Below are 20,460 nucleotides of genomic sequence, written 5' to 3' on the forward strand. Positions count from 1 at the left end.
TGCCAACTTGTACTTCCCAAGCGCTTAGCACAGTGCTCTGCACACAGTAAGCGCTCAATAAATACGATTGATGATGATGATGAAGTGGCAGAGCCGGGATTAGAGCCCGCGACCTCTGACTCCCAAGCCCGGGCTCTTGGAGCCACGCTGCTTCTCCGATCTGGCTGCAGCGCTTGACACGTAGCAAGCACTTAACAAATGCCGTAATTATGATTATTATTATCACTGCTATTATTGCGGTTGTTATTATTAATATTAATCGACGTACCCAGCATTTATGCTCCATAGTGGAAGGGCGAGGTGGAACATGCAGTAGTGAAATCACTCATGCCTACCTGGGCTGTGAGCCCACTGTTGGGTAGGGACCGTCTCCGTATGTTGCCAACCTGTACTTCCCAAGCGCTTAGTACAGTGCTCTGCACACAATAAGCGCTCAATAAATACGATCGAATGAATGAATGAATGGGCTGAGTTGAGTGAATAGGATTCATTCATTCCATCGTATTTATCCCAGCCTCAACTAACAACCCAAGAGGGGTGTGGGTAGGATACTATAGAGCAAAAATGTGGAATTCACACCTATCTGGCATTATCCATGGATGGCTGGAACTCAGGTTGCGTTGACCATTGCTTTATTTCAGCGTCTGTCTTCCCTGATAGAAAGTAAGCTCCTTGAAGTCACGTCTGCCAATTCTATTGTCCTCTCCCAAGCATTTAGTTTGGCGCTCTGCCCGGACCAAGTGCTCGATAAATAGAAAGGTAGTGATTCTATTATTGTAATTATGGTACTTGTTAAGTGCTCGCTATGTGCCTAACAGTGATCGAAGCAAGTTAATCGGGTTGGGAACAGTCCCTGCCTCACATGTATCCTCCCCAGCGCTTGGAACAGTGCCTTGCACATCGTAAGCGCTTAACAAATGCTATCATTATTATTATTATTATGGGGCTCACAGTCTTAATCCACATTTCACACCTGCAGTAACAGGCCCAGAGGAAGGGAAGGGGCTTGCCCACAGCAGAAAAGTGGTGGAGGCAGAATTAGAACCCAGTCCTTCCGACTCCCAGTCTCATGGTCTTTCCACGAGGCCAGGCTCTCTATTATACTTGTACGTATACTTCTCTATTATACTTGTACATATCTATTTATTTTATTTTGCTAATATGTTTTCTTTTGTTCTCTGTCTCCCCCTTCTAGACTGTGAGCCCGCTGTTGGGTAGGGACCGTCTCTATATGTTGCCAACTTGGACTTCCCAGGTGCTTAGTACAGTGCTCTGCACACAGTAAGCGCTCAATAAATACGATTGATTGATTGATTGATTCTCTAAGACTTCACATGCCTTATATCGTCTCTCGGAAAATCTTCCTAAAAGCAAACGAAGCTGGGGAGAAACAGGAGGAAATCTCAGGAGGTCGAGGCAGTTGGCGCATTCTGCTCAAGCGCTTAGTACAGTCCTCTAATGATAATAATAATAAGTGTGGCATTTTGTTGAGCGCTTTCCATGTGCCAGGCACTGTAATGAGCACTGGGGTGGATACAATCAAATTGGGTTGGACACAGTCCCTGTCCCAAATGGGGCTCACAGTCTCAATCCCCATTTTACATGTGAGGTAACTGAGGCACAGAGGAAGTGAAGTGGCTTGCCCAAGGTCACACAGCAGACAAGAGGCAGAGCCGGGACTAGAATCCGGGGGTCTCTGCCTCCCAACCCCGTGCTCTACGCACTAGGCCGTGCTGCTTCTCACATAGTAAGCGCTCGACTGATCATTTGATCGATCGGTTGCTTGAAAGCCTGCCGCTGCCCCCGCCACCACCAAACGGCTGTTCAGAGAGTCGGAAATTCTCTCGGGGACCAAGTTCTCCGTCTTCAGCATCTCCAGATTGAAGGCTGATGAACTCAAATCTCTGTGTTCTTTTCGCTGGGCTTCTCCACACGGGGCTCCTTTGTGGAAAATGAACAGGTGCTCTAGAAGACGTAAAAGAAAAAAGGCAGAGTATGGAAGGAAACAAAAAAAATCGGATATGAAACATCCCTCAAACATGGAGCATCTGCATGGGCTGTTCTTATCAGCATCCTGCTCCGATAGCTGGTCACATCCCCTTTGATTTTAGTGTCTGTCTGCCCTGCTAGAGAGCAAGCTCGTTGAGAGCAGGGACCACGTCTATTTTTTCTACTGCCCTCTCCCAAGTGCTTAGTACAGAGCTGTGCATCATCGTCAATCGTATTTACTGAGCGCTTACTATGTGCAGAGCACTGTACTAAGCGCTTGGGAAGTACAAATTGGCAACATATAGAGACAGTCCCTACCCAACAGTGGGCTCACAGTCTAAAAAGGCTGTAACGAGCACTCCGTAAATATCATCGATTTCATTTTTAATGATATTTGTGAAGCGTTTTGCCGTATGCCAGGCACTGTACTAACCCCGGGGTTAGATAATCAGATTGGATACCTTAATCCCCATTTTACAGATGAGGCCACCGAGGCCCAGAGAAGCAAAGTGACTGGTCCAAGTTCCCCCAGCAGACAAGGGACGGAGAATCCAGGTCCTCCCACTCCCCAGGTCCAGACTGTTTCCACTAGGCCACGCTTCTTGGTTGATTGATTGATTAATGGTGCCGACGCGGATGATTTGGTGGAACCTGAGTTGAAGTTGATGAGGGCACCTTTTTTTCATCGGGGCCCGCTGTCATTCCCAAGCGGACGTGGAGGGAGACCCTGTGGACTTGTCCCAAGGGTGCTCATTAATAAGAATGACAGTGGGATTGTTAAGCGCTTTCTCCGTGTCAAGCACCGCTCTAAGTGCTAGGGAAGATTCAGATTAACCAGGTCTTGTCCCACATGGGGCTCACAGTCTAAGTAATAATAATAATAATAATAATAATGATGGCATTTAAGTGCTTACTATGTGCAAAGCACTGTTCTAAGCGCTGGGGAGGGGAAACAAGACAACGAGGTTGTCCCATGTGGGGCTCACAGTCTTAATCCCCATTTTACAGATGAGGTAACTGAGGCTCAGAGAAGTTAAGTGACTTAACCAAGGTCACACAGCAGACATGTGGCGGAGTCGGGATTCGAACCTATGAACTCTGACTCTAAAAGCCCGTGCCCTTTCCACTGAGCCACGCTGCTTCTGGGAGAACGGGGATCGAACCCCCATTTTACAGCTGAAATGAAGAGACTTGCCCAGGGCCACGCTGCAGAAGCAGGATTAAAACTCAGATCCTCTGATTCCTTGGCCTGTGCTCTTTCCGGCTGGCCCCGCTGTGTCTCCGATCTGTCTGGGGGCACACCGTGAGTCCTGCATCCCAGCCATAGGAGAAGCAGCGTGGCTCATTGGAAAGAGCCCAGGCTTTGGAGTCAGAGGTCATGGGTTCGAATCCCGGCTCCGCCACATGTCTGCTGTGTGACCTTGGGCAAGTCACTTAACTTCTCTGAGCCTCAGTTCCCTCATCTGTAAAATGGGGATTAAGACTGTGAGCCCCACGTGGGACAACTTGATCACCTTGTATCCCCCCCAGCGCTTAGAACAGTGCTCTGCACATAGTAAGCGCTTAACAAATGCCATCGTTATTATTATTATTATTAAAGGACATGCCTTGAACTTGGTCACAGAGGAGCTTCTTGCCCCGTGTTGGGAAAAAGTAGGCTGCGCTAGACTATAAACTCCTTGAGAGCAGGTCAGTCGTACTTCTTGACCACTTACTGTGTGCAGAGCACTGTACTAAGCACTGGGGAGAGTACAGTAGCGTGGCTACTTAAGCAGCAGCGTGGCTCAGTGGAAAGAGCACGGGCTGGGGAGCCAGAGGTCGTGGGTTCAAATCCCGGCTCCGCCACTTAGCTGTGTGACCTTGGGCAAGTCACTTCACTTCTCTGGGCCTCAGTTCCCTCATCTGTAAAATGAGGGATGAAGACTGTGAGCCCCACGTGGGACAATCTGATCACCTTGTATCCTCCCCAGCGCTTAGAACAGAGCTTTGCACATAGTAAGCGCTTAACAAATGCCATCATTATTATCATCATCATCATCATCAATCGTATTTATTGAGCGCTTACTGTGTGCAGAGCACTGTACTAAGCGCTTGGGAAGTACAAATTGGCAACATATAGAGACAGTCCCTACCCAACAGTGGGCTCACAGTCTAAAAGGGGGAGACAGAGAACAAAACCAAACATACTAACAAAATAAAATAGAATAGAATAGATGTGTACAAGTAAAATAAATAAATAATATTTATTATATAATAGTAATATTATTACTATTATTATTACAGTTTAACAACGGCAGAGTGCATAGGAGTCAAAAATGGTAAGGGCTGTAATCCTGACTCTGCCCCTTGTCTGCTGTGCGACCTTGGGCAAGTCACTTCACTTCTCTGGGCCTCAGTGACCTCATCTGTGAAAGGGGGATTGAGGCCGTGAGCCCCACGTGGGACAGGGACCGTGCCCAACCCTATTTGCTTGTATCCACCCCAGTGCTTAGTGCAGTGCATGGCGCATAGGAAGCGCTTAACAAATACCATAATTCTTCTTATTATAATTGTTACTAAACGGACACATTCCCTGTCCGCAGTGAACTTACATGTCTATCGATTCTCCTGCACTGTACTCTCTCCTGCCGTTAATACAGTACTGCGCACACCATAGGTGCTCAAAAAGTACCACCGACGGATCGATTAACTGTCAGTCCTACGTTTGCCCGTAAGCCTGAGGAGGGTTTGTTTAGCTTTCTCTCACCTCACTTTTGGAATCCACGGGGAAGGAGCACAGTTATTTTTGGAGGTCAGTAGAGTGAGCATTTCTATCCCGGTGGGTTCTCCTCAGCAGGCTCGACCCAGAATGAACATCTCTGTGGTCTAATGAATTTTAGGTTAAAATAAGAAAAGGACCACCTACTGTACCTCAGTCTCTGACTGATATGAAGCCGATCTGTGTCCCAAAATTAAGGCCGTCGCGGACGTGGGAGAAAAACTTGTCAGGGTTACAGGACGTACAGAGAGTGAAATCCTGGTCCTTGTGGATGCTGGAATCACCGTGAATATTTTGGGGAAGAATCCCCCCACGTTCTAGAAGAACTCTGGGGGTGAAATGAACAAAAAAGACAGCAAGAGTTTGTAAGCAGTTAATGTAGCTTTCTTCATTCCCCTTCCGCCTTTTCTCCCTACCCCTCTCCCCGGCAGAGTGAAGTTGTGTTTTGAAGCAGGTTTATGAGCACAGACCAAAGGCCTGCTCCAGCAATAGGGAATCTTTCGAGATCCTGTAAACTTCAAGCATTTCCCCATCTGTAAAACGGTGATACTCTCCCAAGCGCTTAGTACAGTGCTCTGCACACCATAAGAGCTCAATAAATACCATCAATTGAGCTTTCTCTAGCTCTCAGTCTGTGAGCCCCATGTGGGACAGGGATTGTGTCCAATCTGATTACGTTTTATCTACCCTAGGGTTTACCCCAGCGCTTGGCACAGAGTGTTTAATCAGCACCAGCGTGGCTCAGTGGAAAGAGCACGGGCTTTGGAGTCGGAGGTCAAGGGTTCAAATCCCAGCTCCGCCAATTGTCAGCTGTGTGACTTTGGGCAAGTTGCTTCACGTCTCTGGGTCTCAGTTCCCTCATCTGGAAAATGGGGATTGATTGTGAGCCCCCCGTGGGACAACCCGATCAGCTTGTAACCTCCCCAGCGCTTAGAACAGTGCTTTGCACATAGTAAGCGCTTAATAAATGCCATTATTATTATTACCATTGTTGATGGTGTGGTTGCCATGACCCAAACGTCCTTCAGGTACCTCTACTCTACTGTTATATGGTTGATGAGCTGGGCCAGAAAAAGTGCCATTACTGGATTTCCAGGGACAAACTGGATAAATCATTTCTCTCAGAGACACTAAGAAAAACTCTACCATTATTTAGACTGCTCCGTTAGAAGAAATTCACCCCGAGATCATTTGTGTAGCTGGGGAGAACGAGAGGAAGAAAGAGAGAGGGATAAAGAGAGAAACAGGTAAGAAGAAACAGACAGAGAGAAGTCCTTTCAACTCCCAGGCCTGGGCTCTATCCATTAGGCCACGTCGTAGAAGGAAATCAGCGAGGTGACATAGGAGGGTGTGAAGGAAGAGTTCCTAGTGTGCTTTAAGTAAATGGCTCTGGATTTTAGCACTCAAGACCATATGAAAAAGCGCACGTTACAACATAGGTTTAAAAACAAAAATCATACTTACTTCGTGGCCCTCCGAATGTCGACATAGGGATTGGGAGAGTCAAAGAGTCGTACACACTTTGGATCGAGACTGTGAAATGCCTCTGCCGATTCCTTGGGAAGCGTAAAGCAGCAGGGTCCGATAGAAGGGCCCAAGACCACCAGAATGTCCTCCAGGTTGCAGCCGTATTCTGTCAGCATAGCCCTGACTGTAGCCATGGCTACTCCTAACAAGGTTCCTTTCCATCCTGGGAAACATCGAGAAGATTATCTCGTACCTACCCCAACGCTTAGTTCAGTGCCTGGCACATAGTAAGCGCCTAACAAGTACAATTTAAAAAAAAAGCAGGAAAACAAAAACATCAGTTAAGGTTTAAGACTCTTCTGTCAAGCCAACAAGGCCCTAATTCCAGTGAATCATAAACTGAATATATGTATATACGTTTGTACATATTTATTACTCCATTTATTTTACTTGTACATATCTATTCTACTTATTTTATTTTGTTAGTATGTTTGGTTTTGTTCTCTGTCTCCCCCTTCTAGACTGTGAGCCCACTGTTGGGTAGGGACTGTCTCTATATGTTGCAACTTGTACTTCCCAAGCGCTTAGTACAGTGCTCTGCACACAGTAAGCGCTCAGTAAATATGATTGATTGATTGAATAGGTTAGCCGTGAAGGGTGGTTATTTGCGTGGCTCAGTGGAAAGAGCACAGGCTTTGGAGTCAGAGGTCATAGGTTCGAATTCTGGCTCCGCCACATGTCTGCTGTGGGGCCTTGGGCAAGTCACTTAACTTCTCTGAGCCTCAGTTACCTCATCTGTAAAATGGGGATTAAGACTGTGAGCCCCACGTGGGACAACCGGATCACTTTGTATCCCCCCCAGTGCTTAGAACAGTGCTTTGCATATTGTAAGCGCTTAACAAATGCCAACATTATTATTATTATTATATTGCATCTAGTAACAGAATATAAGCAAAAATCAGGATGGTCTCTTGCTTCTGCCCAGGGTAATGGCAAATATATTGCATGTAGTAACAGAATATAAGCAAAAATCAAAGTGGTATCTTGCTTCCGCTCAGGGTAATGGCCCAAGCCTCACTTAGCAGCCCTGATGAACCCAGATTAATTAATCAATCAATCCATCTCTGGTATTTATTGAGTGCTTAATGTGCGCCGAGCACTATACTAAGAATTTGGGAGGGTACAATACAGTAGAGGTGGTAGACATGATCCCTTCCCACAAGGAGCTTACAGTCGAGAGGGGGTGACAGACATGAAATTACAGGTCAGAGCAATGGGAGAGTAAAGGGATAGGTTTCTAAATGCTAGGGATTGGGAGTGCGGGGGAAATATCCCGGACTGGAAAGACGCAGATCTGCCACGTGAAGGGGGAGGGAGTTTTAGGCCAGAGGGAAGCCTTGGTGTCAGCGGCGCGATAGAGGCGATCAAAGTTGGCGATAGATGAATAAAGCGTGCAGGTTGGGTTGTAGTAGCAGAGGTGAGGAAGGAGGGGGAGAGCCGATCCAGTGTCCTAAAGCCGACGGCGAGGGAGTTTCTGTTTGATGTGAAGGTGGATAATAATAATAATAATAATAGTAATGGCATTTATTAAGCGCTTACTATGTGCAAAGCACTGGATGAGTAACCGTCGGAGGTTTTGGAGGAGTGGGGAGACCTGGACTGAATCATTTTCTAGAAAAACGATCCTGGCAGCAGAGTGAAGTAGGGACTGGAGTGGGGAGAGACAGGAGGCAGGGAGGTCAGCGAGGAGGCTGATGGAGCAGTCAAGGCGGCATCCCAAGGATTCTGCGGATTTAAAAAGGCCCCGGAAGTCCATCCTCCAATCCTGCAGTGATTCCCCAAAGGAGGCTAGCCGTGTAGTGAATAACGAATACGGTTACCAGAATGGGCCACACCACAAGCCTTTTTGACCGGATCGGCAAAGAGCAGAGGTATGCAGTCGGCTCCCAGGGCTGCTAGGGTAACTCCTCTCTGATTGGTAGTGATTCCATCGTAGCAGTCAGGCTCCTCCTTCCCCATGACCCACACACCACTGGCGTGGTCAGTCTAACGGAAGGAGTGTTGGGAGAGGGTAAGACGGTTTGAAAAGAGATTTCCAACTTTGCCCTGAAAGTCCTTCCTACGCCATTTTGTATTTGAATTATTTCCTTAGAATGGCTTGAAAGTGTTTTATTATTATTAGTAGTAGTAATCATGATAATAGTGATAACACAACTACGGTGCTTGTTAAAGGCTTACCGGGTGAAAAGCACTGTACCGTACTGGGATATGGACAAGATAATCAGGTCAGACAGGGTCTCTGTCCCACCCGGGGCTCACCGTCTAAGCGGGAAGGAGGAGGATTTAGTCTCCGTTTTATAGACGACGTAACTGGGACACAGGGAAGCCCACGGTCATACAGCAGGCGAGCGGCGGAGCCGGGATTAGAACCCAGGCCCTCTTACAAGGGATTTGTTAAGTTTACAAGATCGAGGCATAAAGCTCTCCGTATGGGGAAAGACCAGACTGTCCTCTAGTATTTATAAGGGTGGTTTCTATAGTCTCTAGAATTTCCACCTAAAACCACTCTATCCATTAAACCTTTCTCTGATCCTACTGAACCCTAATTAACCAGGAGGGATTTGGGGATTATGTGGGGAACGGGGCATCAGTAATCCAAAATTCCATTCCGTTCTAGTTGGAAAAACAATAGCCGCTACTCTTCTACGGCGTTTTTCTACTTCCTGCTCATCATTCTTCTCAAGAAAAAGAACAAGGCAGGGATGCTGTCTCCCAGGGGAATAATGCCAAGGCAAAACTGTCACCTGTTCAACCTTTTTGGAAATTAAGAGCTCCAGAGGTGTAGCAGATCATAATGAATCAATTCTCATGTTTCCAAAAGGGAATAGGGAAGAAGAGAAGTAGCACGGCCTAATGGATAGAGCATGGGTTCTAATCCCGGCTCCACCCTTGTCTGCTGTGTGGCCTTGGGCAAGACACTTGACTTCCCTGTGCCTCATTACCTCATCTGTAAAATGGGCATTATGACCGTGAGCCCCATGTGGGACATTAACTGTGTCCAAACTGATTAGCTTGTATCTACCCCAGCGCTCAGTAATAATAATAATAATAATGGCATTTATTAAGCGCTTACTATGTGCAAAGCACTGTTCTAAGCGCTGGTTGGTTACAAGGTGATCAGCTTGTCCCCCGTGGGGCTCACAGTCAATCCCCATTTTACAGATGAGGTGACTGAGGCACAGAGAAGTTAAGTGACTGGCCCAAAGTCACACAGCTGACAAGTGGAGTGCCCGGCAATTGGTAAGCACTTAAAAATTACCGTAAAAAATGGGTGGGGTGAGGAGATGGCTATCCAGTGGCAAATGGAGAAACTGACTCAGCGTTGTACTCTCCCAAGCACTTAGTACAGTGCTTTGCACACAGTAAGCACTCAACAAATACAAATGAATGAATAACCGGTGCAGGGACACAGAGTTCACGTGGCCGGACTAGGACGGGGTCATCAGTTTCGACTAGGACACCTTGGACAGGCAGGGCTTACCTTTATGTGGTGAAATTTTTCTGGGTCAAATCCAGCCGCTTTAGCCAGCCGACGTAGGTTCTCCTTGACTACGGCCTTCGGATCTCTCCTTTTCGAACTACTGAAGAGATTGAAGGAGCTGAGAGTCGGTATATACGATATCCCACCTGCCCTTGTGGTGAATCCATGTATGAAAGCGTCTTCTGGAAAGAAAGGAAATCAATCAATCAATCAATCAATCAATCGTATTTATTGAGCGCTTACTATGTGCAGAGCACTGTACTAAGCGCTTGGGAAGTACAAGTTGGCAACATATAGAGACGGTCCCTACCCAACAGTGGGCTCACAGTCTAAAAGGGGGAGACAGAGAACAAAACCAAACATACTAACAAAATAAAATAAATAGGATAGATATGTACAAGTAAAATAAATAAATAGAGTAATAAATATGTACAAACATATATACAGGTGCTGTGGGGAAGGGAAGGAGGTAAGATGGGGGGGATGGAGAGGGGGATGAGGGGGAGAGGAAGGAAGGAAGGAAATACAAGAAGGATTTGGTTCTTCTCTCCTGAACACGGAGGAGAGAAAAAACAGGCAAGGAGCAGGAGAGATAGCATCATCGTCATCATCATCAATGGTATTTATTGAGCGCTTACTGTATGCAGAGCACTGTACTAAGCGCTTGGGAAGTACCCAGGCAGAAGGTCGGAGGCTTTGGCAACCGGTGAAGTGATATGGTCTCATGGTTTACTCAACAGTCCCACTTGCTGCTTTAATGAGAACCCGCTTCCCTAGAGGAAATCACTCTGGCAGAGCATAAAAGGGCCAAATATTTGAACAAGTTTTGCTCCAGGAACAGGCAAATGGAAACACCTGGCTATCAATCAATCAGTGATATTTATTGAGCGCTTACTGGGTGCAGAGCACTATACTAAACGCTTGGGAGACTACAATACAACAGTGTAACAGACACATTCCCTGCCCACAATGAGCTTATAGTCTAGAGGGGGAGACGGGAAGTAATATACATAAATTAGGACTATGAGCCCTTTGTTGGGTAGGGACCGTCTCTATATGTTGCCAACTTGTACTTCCCAAGCGCTCAGTACAGTGCTGTGCACACAGTAAGTGCTCAATAAATACGACTGAATGAATGAATGAATGTACCTAAGTGCTAAAGGGACTATAAGAGAAGCAGCATGGCCTAGTGGAAAGAACATCATCATCATCATCAATCGTATTTATTGAGCGCTTACTATGTGCAGAGCACTGTACTAAGCGCTTGGGAAGTACAAATTGGCAACATATAGAGACAGTCCCTACCCAACAGTGGGCTCACAGTCTAAAAGAGTGGGCTCACAGTCCTGAGAGTCAGAGGACCTGGGTTCTAATGCTGCCTCGGCCAATGGCTTACTGTGTGACCCTGGGCAAGTCACTTCCCTGCTCTGTGCCTCAGTTTCCTCAGGTGTAAAATGCGGATTCAGTATTCATTAATTCATTCATTCAATAGAATTTATTGAGTGCTTACTGTGTGCAGAGCACTGTACTAAGCGCTTGGAAAGTACAATTCAGCAATAAAGAGAGGCAATCCCTGCCCACATAGGGCTTACAGTCCAGAAGGGGGGAGACAGACGTCAAAACAAGTAAACAGGCATCACTATAAATAAATAGAATGATAGAGATATGCACATCAAAAGAAGTAAACAGGCATCAATATAAATAGAATTATAAATGTACTTATCAATCAGTCAATCAATCAGTCGTATTTATTGAGCACTTACTGTGTGCAGAGCACTGTACTAAGTGCTTGGGAAGTACAAGCTGGCAACATATAGAGACAGTCCCTACCCAACAGTGGGCTCACAGTCTAGAAGGGGGAGACAGAGAACAAAACCAAACATACTAACAAAATAAATAGAATAGATATGTGCAAGTAAAATAAATACAGTAATAAATCTGTACAAACATATATACAGGTGCTGTGGGGAAGGGAAGGAGGTAAGATGGGGGGATGGAGAGGGGGACGAGGGGGAGAGGAAGGAAGGGGCTTAGTCTGGGAAGGCCTTGTACATATTTACTATTCTATTTATTTTATTTTGTTAATATGTCTTGTTTTGTTGTCTGTCTCCCCCTTCCCGACTGCGAGCCCACTGCTGGGTAGGGACCGTCTCCAGGTGTTGCCAACTTGCACCTCCCAAGCGCTCAGCACAGTGCTCCGCACACAGCAAGCGCTCAAGAAATACGATTGATCCAATCAATCAATCGTATTTATTGAGCGCTTACTGGGTGCAGAGCACTGTACTAAGCGCTTACTAAGCGCCAATGCCTGGTCATTGGCGCCGCTGACAGGCAGAGAGCCTCCTTTATTGGAAGGGGCGGGGGGCGGGGAAGACTTTCCAATAGGAGGGAGGGCAGGAGGGTTCAGCTTTGGGCCAAGGTTAACCTGGCCCTACAGGTTGGACAGGGCTCTCCCTTGAACATCCAGCTCTTTCTTCTGGCTAAAATTAGCAGCAATTACAGAAAGGAAGGCTCTCGGTCCCCTCCGGCGAAAGGGGACGATTCTGGAAAAATTCCCTAGTTAGGCAATCCGTTTATGAGGGCGGGTTAGAGCAGGAGATTTTCCAAAGGGTCAAGGCTAGGTAGATGTCAGGACTCCTGTTATTCCCCTCTTTAATTTCATCATTCAAATCCCACGGTGACAGTCACCCATTTAAAAAGGTCCGATCTGAGAACAAAATCATCTTAGAACAAAATAATGATGTTGCTGCCATAATAGCAGTAAATGGACTTTTGACTGTTTGGGTGGAGGACCGAGAAGAGAAATAGTTGATAAACCTAAGAAAGAATCTAAACAGGTGGGTTTTTGTCCCCTGGGATTTTTGATTCAATAATAGGGCCCTTCAAGGCCCTACTGAGAACTCACCTCCTCCAGGAGGCCTTCCCACACTGAGCCCCTTCCTTCCTCTCCCCCTCGTCCCCCTCTCCATCCCCCCATCTTACCTCCTTCCCTTCCCCACTGCACCTGTATATATGTATATATGTTTGTACATATTTGTTACTCTATTTATTTATTTATTTGTTTGTTTTCCTTGTACATATCTATTCTATTTATTTTATTTTGTTAGGATGTTTGGTTTTGTTCTCTGTCTCCCCCTTTTAGACTGTGAGCCCACTGTTGGGTAGGGACTGTCTCTATATGTTGCCAACTTGTACTTCCCAAGCGCTTAGTACAGTGCTCTGCACACAGTAAGCGCTCAGTAAATACGATTGATGATGAATAATAATAATGGTGGTATTTATTAAGCACTTACTGTATGCTAGGCACTGTACTAAGGTCTGGGGTAGATACAAGATAATCAAGTCGGGCAGAGTTCCTGTCCCCATGTGGGGACAAGTCGGGCAGAGTTCCTGTCCCACATGGGGTCCCCAGTCTAAGGGGGAGGGAGGAAAAGGGTTTAAGGCCCATTTTACAGATGAGGCAACCTGAGTCCCAGATACGTTGAGCGACTTGAGTCGCACAGCAGGCAAGCGGCCGAGCCGGGATCAGAACCCAGGTCCCCCCGATTCTCAGGCCCGTGCTCTTTCCCCGCTGCTCCAGGCGCTTTGTCCACTTTGGACACTGAAATTCTCACCGCAGCGGCAGTAATAGGGAAGTTATCCTCTGGAGAAGTCATCTGCTTCCTCCATAAACCTTCTTTAAGCGGGTTGAACTCTTCTAATAACTAAACAGACGGCCATATTTATTGCGCACCTAACATGGTCCTAAACCAAGCGCCTGATTCTTGAAAATTGGGATGTCAGGGGTGTCTTAAAGCATCCCGCAAAGCCAGAAAGAGGGGTGCAGCCTTCCCTCCGTTCCCTTAAAGGGATCACCAGGGCAACCAGAATCCCCAAACACAACATCAGCGGGTGGGGCCCGGGCACGGGGTGGTAGGGGGGGCGGCGAGACATCCAGCTGCCACAGCCGCAAGTTAAAGATCACAAGGTCCCAAGCAGTTCCCTGTGGGCAGGGAATGTGTTTACCAACTTTGTTATTACTATACTCTCCCAAGTGCTTAGCGCAGTGCTCTGAACACAGAGCTCGATAAATCCCATTGATTGATTGATCCCAGCCGCCCCTCCCCGTGGCCCCTGGGACCACCAAATGCAAAGTGAGCCACGGCCTCCCAAGAAACACCCGGAGAGCTCGTTACCCCATGAAGGGCCACATTTTGGAACCTCTGGGCCTCTCCTGTGGGTTTTTGGGGCGGAGCAAAAATGCACCCCGTTTAGTAATAATAATAATAATAATAATAATGATGGCATTTATTAAGCGCTTACTATGTGCAAAGCACTGTTCTAAGCGCTGGGGAGGTTACAAGGTGATCAGGTTGGCCCACATGGGGCTCACAGTCCTGATCCCCATTTTACAGATGAGGTAACTGAGGCACAGAGAAGTTAAGTGACTTGCCCAAAGTCATACAGCTGACAACTGGCAGAGCTGGGATCATCTGGCGTCATCCCAGTGCACTGCGCCGGCAATGCGAGAGGGAAACGAGGGGCCGCAAGTGACCCTTTGCCTAATATAAACCCCTACAGGCTTACGTAAGCCCTTCCACTCCTTTAAGCCAAGGAAGAGAAAGATTGAGTAACAACCCTCTCTCCCCTCTCATTTCCTCCACCTGGAAACATGTGATATTTAGTCATCTGATTTGCCACTTAACCCAGCAGGTTTTTCTGATGAGCACCAAAATTCACAAAAGCCACCGTAACAAACATTCACACGTTTGGGGCTTAACTTCTTCTTTCACTTCTCCTGGACCCCTTTGGAGGAAGTGATGAGCAGGGAATAAATACGTCTGTAGGAGGGGATAATGTGCACTGAAATGAGGGGAAAGAAGCCAAGAGGCTTGATAAGCCACAGACTGGCTGAAGGATCCTTCGAGAATCTGGTGTTGATTGCGTCCATTTAGAGGATCAGATATGTATGGGAAGGGAAGCAGTGTTACCTAGTGGGTAGAGCACGGGCCTCGGAGCCAGAGGGATCTGAGTTCTAATCCCGGCTCCGCCACTTGTCTGCTGTGTGACTTTGGGCAACTTGCTTCACTTCCCTGTGCCTCTGTGACCTCGTCTGTAAAATGGAGATTAAGACTTTGAGCCCCATGTGGGACGGGGCTTGTGTCCAACCTGACTAGCTTGTAGCTACCCCAGCGCTCAGTACAGCGCCTGGCGCATAGTAAGCATTTAAATGCCATAAAAATGGGGGTGGGGAGGGGAAGGCTTAATTCTGACCAGGGCTGCCAGTTTGGGAAAGGAGGGGCTCACCAATCCAGAAAAAATTCTGTGTGGGACCCTAAGGAGAGAAAGAACTGTAACAACAATTAGCTCCGCTCTTTCAGCTCTTCTCAGTCTCTGGTATCCTACTCTTCTCTTGATGGTATTTTTTAAGCATACTATATGCCAGGCACTGTTCGAAGCCCTGGGGCAAATACAAGCTAATTAGACTGGACGCATTCCCTGGACGCAGGGGAAGCAGCTTGGCTCACTGGAAAGAGCCCGGGCTTTGGAGTCAGAGGTCATGGGTTCAAATCCCGGCTCCACCACTTGTCAGCTGTGTGACTTTGGGCAAGTCACTTCACTTCTCTGCGCCTCAGTTCCCTCATTTGTAAAATGGGGATGAAGACTGTGAGCCCCACGTGGGACAACCTGATTACCTTGTATCTACCCCAGCGCTTAGAACAGTGCTTCGCACATAGTAAGCGCCTAACAAATACCAACATTATTATTATTATTATTATTATTATTCCCTGTCCCACATGGAGCTCACGGTCCTAATATTTTGCAGACGTGGTCACGGAGGCACAGAGAAATGAAGCCACTCGCCCAAGGTCACACAGCAGACAGTTGGCGGAGCCGGGATTAGAACCCAGGTCCTTTGGACTCCCAGTCTCTATCCACGAGGCCATGCTGCTACTCTTCCCCTCCCTCCCTCCCTCCGTTCCTCTCCCCCCCCGCACACCCGCCAGTCATAAAGTGACCTCTCTCACTTACCTGACTCTCACCCTGTACTATTCACCTGGAAAACTGGGGCTAGTCATACCTGGGATCAAGTAAGACTTGAGAATAGTTAATTCTCCTTTCAGTCCCGGCAAGGTGCCCAAGTAGGTCTCAATGTCACTCCTGACGTCTTCCAATTCTCGGGCAGAGAGAGGTTCTTTCCCCGTGGGCCGGGGCAGAGGTTTCCCTTCCGTGTTAACTTGCAACTCTTCAAAGTCGAACCGATAGACATCGGTGAAGAGCTGGTCGACAAAAGCCTCCATTATCGCCTTCCTGGGAACCGGCGTGATGATTTTAATGCGACTCACGTCCTCCGCGTCAAGTCTCTGTTTAATCGCGTACAAGGCGGCGGCTTCGCCCGGCCCGCTCACAATCTCCAGTCCCCTTTGGAGCGGTTGGAGCCCACCCATGGTCTCGAGCAGTCGATTTTGCTCGTCTCCATTCTCGCCACCGGGATCTGGGCCACACATCACGCAGAGGAAGGGGGCTTCTGAGGCGCCGCCGCCTCCCGTCAGCCCCAGGGCGCTCAGGACCCTCTGAAGGCAGATGATCCGGGAACCCCGTCTCAGGCCAAACAGATCGATCAGGACGGCTTCTGCCATCTTTCGCTATCGCTTAAAAGCGGCTCCTGGGAGGAGCGGGTGTCAGAGAGCCCTGGGTCAAAAGAACCCAAAACAAGTTATAGCTTGCTAGTTCGGGAGTCTCGAAAGGGACGTCGCTTTATTCAAACATGGGCAAGGCCGTATATTTCCCTGACAAGGGATGATGATGGTATTTGTTAAGCGCTTACCACGTGCCAAGCGCTGGCGATGCAAGGTAATTAGGTTGTCTCACGTGGGGCTCCCAGTCTTTAATCCCCATTTTCCAGATGAGGCACAGAGAAGTGAAGTGACTTGCCCAAAGTCACCCAGCTGATAAGGGACGGAGCCGGGATTGGAACCCACGACCTCTGACTCCCAACCCCGGGCTCCTTCCACTAAGCCAAGCAGCTTCTCAACGGCGGTATTTATTGAGCGCTCACTGCCGAGCACTGTACTAAACCCTTGGGAGAGTACAGTAGAGCAGTTGGAAATGTCAGAAGGTGAGGATGACAGGTCACCTTTCGAACTCTTCCCATGAAAAATAACGCTGCTCTTGCATCTCTTTTTTTTTAAGCTATTCTTTCCCAATCATTCCATCAATAGTACTTACTGAGCGCTGACTCTACAGAGCCCCGTACTAAGCGCTTGGTGAGAGTACTGCCGAGTTAATAGACATGATCCCCGCTCTCAAGGAGCTTTCTGCCTTCCAAACCCGTAACGCCTCCCGGGACTCCTACCCACCTCTTTCCCCTTCGGCGTCCTTTTATTTAAAACAAAACAAACCCTACTCACCGGCCTACGTCCTCAAGTAGCTGGACAGACCTGAGTCATTCCCGCCGTGAAATTCCAGTCTTCCCCACATTGGAAGTTCGGCAGCGGCTCGTGAGCAAATTCTCAAACTCACCCTGGAAACTGGAGTCAGGAGGGGAAGTCTTAGTTTCAAGATTTGGAGGGAGCGGGAGAGAGAGAGACAGAGAAAGAGAGAGAGAGAGAGAATTGGGAGGTTGGTGGTGGGGCTTTTTGAGGGCAGGGATCATGTCTACCACCCTGTTGTACTCTCCCAAGGGTTTTAGTACAGTGCTCAGCACATAGTAAATGTTCAATTCATTCAATCGTATTTATTGAGCGCTTACTGTGTGCAGAGCACTGTGCTAAGCGCTCGGGAAGTACAAGTTGGCAACATAATGAATATCATTGATAATAATGATGGTATTTGTTAAGCGCTTACTATGTGCCAAGCCCTGTTCTAAGTGCTGGGGGGGGATACAAGGTAACAAGCTGTCCCACATGAGGCTCACAGTCTTAATCCCCATTTTACAGATGAGGGAACTGAGGCACAGAGGAGTTAAATGACTTGCCCAAAGTCACACAGATCCGTCTACGTCTTCCCCAGTGCTTAGTATAGTGCTTTGCCCATCGTAAGCACTTAATCCACCTATATTGTATCAACCACAGAGCCTCGTACACAGTAACTCGTAAAGATTATAATAATAATAATAATAATTAGTAAATACCATTGCTTCTTCCCCAATGCTTAGTATAGTGCTTTGCACATCGTAAGCACTTAATCCACCTATATTGTATCAACCACAGAGCCTCGTACACAGTAATTCGTAAAGATTATAATAATATAATTAGTAAATACCATTGCTTCTTCCCCAGTGCTTAGTATAGTGCTTTGCACATCTTAAGCACTTAATCCACCTATATTGTATCAACCACAGAGCCTCGTACACAGTAACTCGTAAAGATTATAATAATAATAATTAGTAAATACCATTGCTTCTCCCACCACTACTACTATTACTGATGGAAGCCACACTATGTGCTTGCTTCATCACCATTTTGAACAGTGCAAGGACTTTGGCTCTAAATAACTTCAACTAGCAGCCCGCTGTTGGGTAGGGACCGTCTCTATATGTTGCCACCTTGTACTTCCCAAGCGCTTAGTACAGTGCTCGGCACACAGTAAGCGCTCAATAAACACGATTGAATGAATGAATGAATGAACTAGCAAATAATGAAGTAGAGGGATATATAATGGGCAGGGAATGTGTCTGCTGAATCTGTTGTGCTCTCCCAATCAATCAATCAATCAATCAATCGTATTTATTGAGCGCATACTATGTGCAGAGCACTGTTCTAAGCACTTGGGAAGTACAAATTGGCAACACATAGAGACAGTCCCTACCCAACAGTGGGCTCACAGTCTAAAAGGGGGAGACAGAGAACAGAACCAAACATACCAACAAAATAAAATAAATAGGATAGAAATGTACAAGTAAAATAAATAAATAAATAAATAAATAGAGTAATAAATATGTACAACCATATATACATATATACAGCGCTTAGTACAGTTTTCTGCATCTAGTAAGTGCTCAATAAATGCCCCTGATTCATATGTCCTCAGGTTACCTAGGAAAAACTAAACCAAATGAAAAAACTTTACAACATCTCCAAGCTCTTGACACTGCAGGGCTTTTCCTGGTAAGCTTCATGGAATCGCCCAGCAAGACCAGGGGCAGGGAAAGCGGCCGCCAATTCGGTTGTACTGTGCGCTCCTGAGCGCTCAGCAGAGTGCCCTGCACGTAGGGAGCGCTCAGAAAATACCGTCGATTGACCGATGGATTTTCAGACGCCCTCGCGGGAACCGGTCAACGTCTGCGATACTAGTTGGGAAGCGTCCCCACCTCCCCGGGCCGGGGGCTGAGGCTGGTAGTCTGTACTCACAGAAGCCGGCCTGGAAAAGCAGATATCCCGATGGGCCCCTGGTCAAGCTTCCTGGAGGACAGGGAGGCAGGAAGGACAGGAGGCAGGGAGGAAGGACAGGCGAGAGGAACGGATCGGGGTTTCCCTTTAAGCACAGAGAGGTCAGAAGCAACCAAAAGAGCAAAAAACCAGTCCAAACAAAAACCGGGCCGAGCTCCGTTTCCTTAAGACTCTGGTACCCAAGGCCTCAGGCGAGAGGAACGGATCGGGGTTTCTCTTTAAGCACAGAGAGGTCAGAAACAACCAAAAGAGCAAAAAACCAGTCCAAACAAAAACCGGGCCGAGCTCCGTTTCCTTAAGACTCTGGTACCCAAGGCCTCAGGCGAGAGGAACGGATCGGGGTTTCTCTTTAAGCACAGAGAGGTCAGAAGCAACCAAAAGAGCAAAAAACCAGTCCAAACAAAAACAGGGCCGAGCTCCGTTTCCTTAAGACTCTGGTACCCAAGGCCTCAGGCGAGAGGAACGGATCAGGGTTTCTCTTTAAGCACAGAGAGGTCAGAAGCAACCAAAAGAGCAAAAAACCAGTCCAAACATAAACCGGGCCGAGCTCCGTTTCCTTAAGACTCTGGTACCCAAGGCCTCAGGCGAGAGGAACGGATCAGGGTTTCTCTTTAAGCACAGAGAGGTCAGAAGCAACCAAAAGAGCAAAAACCAGTCCAAACAAAAACCGGGCCGAGCTCCGTTTCCTTAAGACTCTGGTACCCAAGGCCTCAGGCGAGAGGAACGGATCAGGGTTTCTCTTTAAGCACAGAGAGGTCAGAAACAACCAAAAGAGCAAAAAACCAGTCCAAACAAAAACCGGGCCGAGCTCCGTTTCCTTAAGACTCTGGTACCCAAGGCCTCCTCCTCGGCAGGGGAGGACAGGGAGGGACCTGAGGGAGAAAGGGGGAAGAATCTCTGGTTCAGTTGAAAGGGAAGAAAAGGGTTAACCCCTCTTCTAGCCCCCACCCCTCCAACACACTGTCACACTCACACACTGGGCACACAAACCCAACCCACTCGCCTGGTTCCCGGCAGCAGCGGAGTCGACTCTTCGACTGGTTCCGGGTTACAAGCCCAAAGCCGACCAGGCCACCTGGGTTTTGCAAGGGTCTAGGGTTTGTGTGTGCGGGCGTGCATGTGTCTGGACGGTGGTGGTGGGACTCCGCAGGAGGCTTTTTTGCACGCAGGCACAGAAAAATCCCCAAGAAATAAAGGGTGAAACACGATCTTGCGAGCCAAAGCACTGCCGGCAAGTCAGGGCAGGAGAAGGAATGCAGGAATGGGAGGAGGTGGAGGGAGGTGGGTGTGGGAGAAAGGGACCCTAATCTCTCTCCAGGGAAAGTGAGGTGTGT

General features: G+C 47.7%; 1 protein-coding gene across 4 annotated transcripts; it reads right to left on the reverse strand.

Moving 5' to 3' along the window:
- Positions 1-1,694: 1,694 nt before the first annotated feature.
- LACC1 (laccase domain containing 1) lies at positions 1,695-20,006 on the reverse strand. Of its 4 annotated transcripts, none has more exons than XM_038761874.1 (8): positions 19,088-20,006; positions 17,147-17,266; positions 15,817-16,427; positions 9,756-9,937; positions 8,095-8,260; positions 6,212-6,437; positions 4,900-5,075; positions 1,695-1,965 (listed from the first exon to the last, which is right to left on the reverse strand). In XM_038761874.1, exons 3-7 carry the CDS (start codon positions 16,373-16,375, stop codon positions 4,901-4,903), a joined length of 1,308 nt encoding a protein of 435 aa, XP_038617802.1. In that variant the 5' UTR covers positions 16,376-16,427; positions 17,147-17,266; positions 19,088-20,006; the 3' UTR covers positions 1,695-1,965; position 4,900. The 4 variants fall into 4 exon arrangements, with proteins under 4 accessions (XP_038617802.1, XP_038617803.1, XP_038617800.1 ...); XM_038761875.1 differs by having other exon boundaries at positions 9,756-9,934; positions 17,147-17,286; XM_038761872.1 differs by having other exon boundaries at positions 17,147-17,286.
- Between the last annotated feature and the right edge of the window lie 454 nt (positions 20,007-20,460).

The sequence above is a fragment of the Tachyglossus aculeatus genome, chromosome 20 (genome assembly GCF_015852505.1).
Source record: "Tachyglossus aculeatus isolate mTacAcu1 chromosome 20, mTacAcu1.pri, whole genome shotgun sequence".
NCBI lineage: Eukaryota > Metazoa > Chordata > Mammalia > Monotremata > Tachyglossidae > Tachyglossus > Tachyglossus aculeatus.

Coding starts and splice junctions, on each gene's coding strand:
- LACC1 (XM_038761874.1), bottom strand. CDS start 16,375: ATGGCAGAAGCCGTCCTGATCGATCTGTTTGGCCTGAGACGGGGTTCC. Junction 9,938..15,816: donor CAAGTCTTACTTGATCCCAG/GTATGACTAGCC, acceptor CTTTCTTTCCAG/AAGACGCTTTCATACATGGA. Junction 6,438..8,094: donor TTGTGGTGTGGCCCATTCTG/GTAACCGTATTC, acceptor GATGTTTCCCAG/GATGGAAAGGAACCTTGTTA.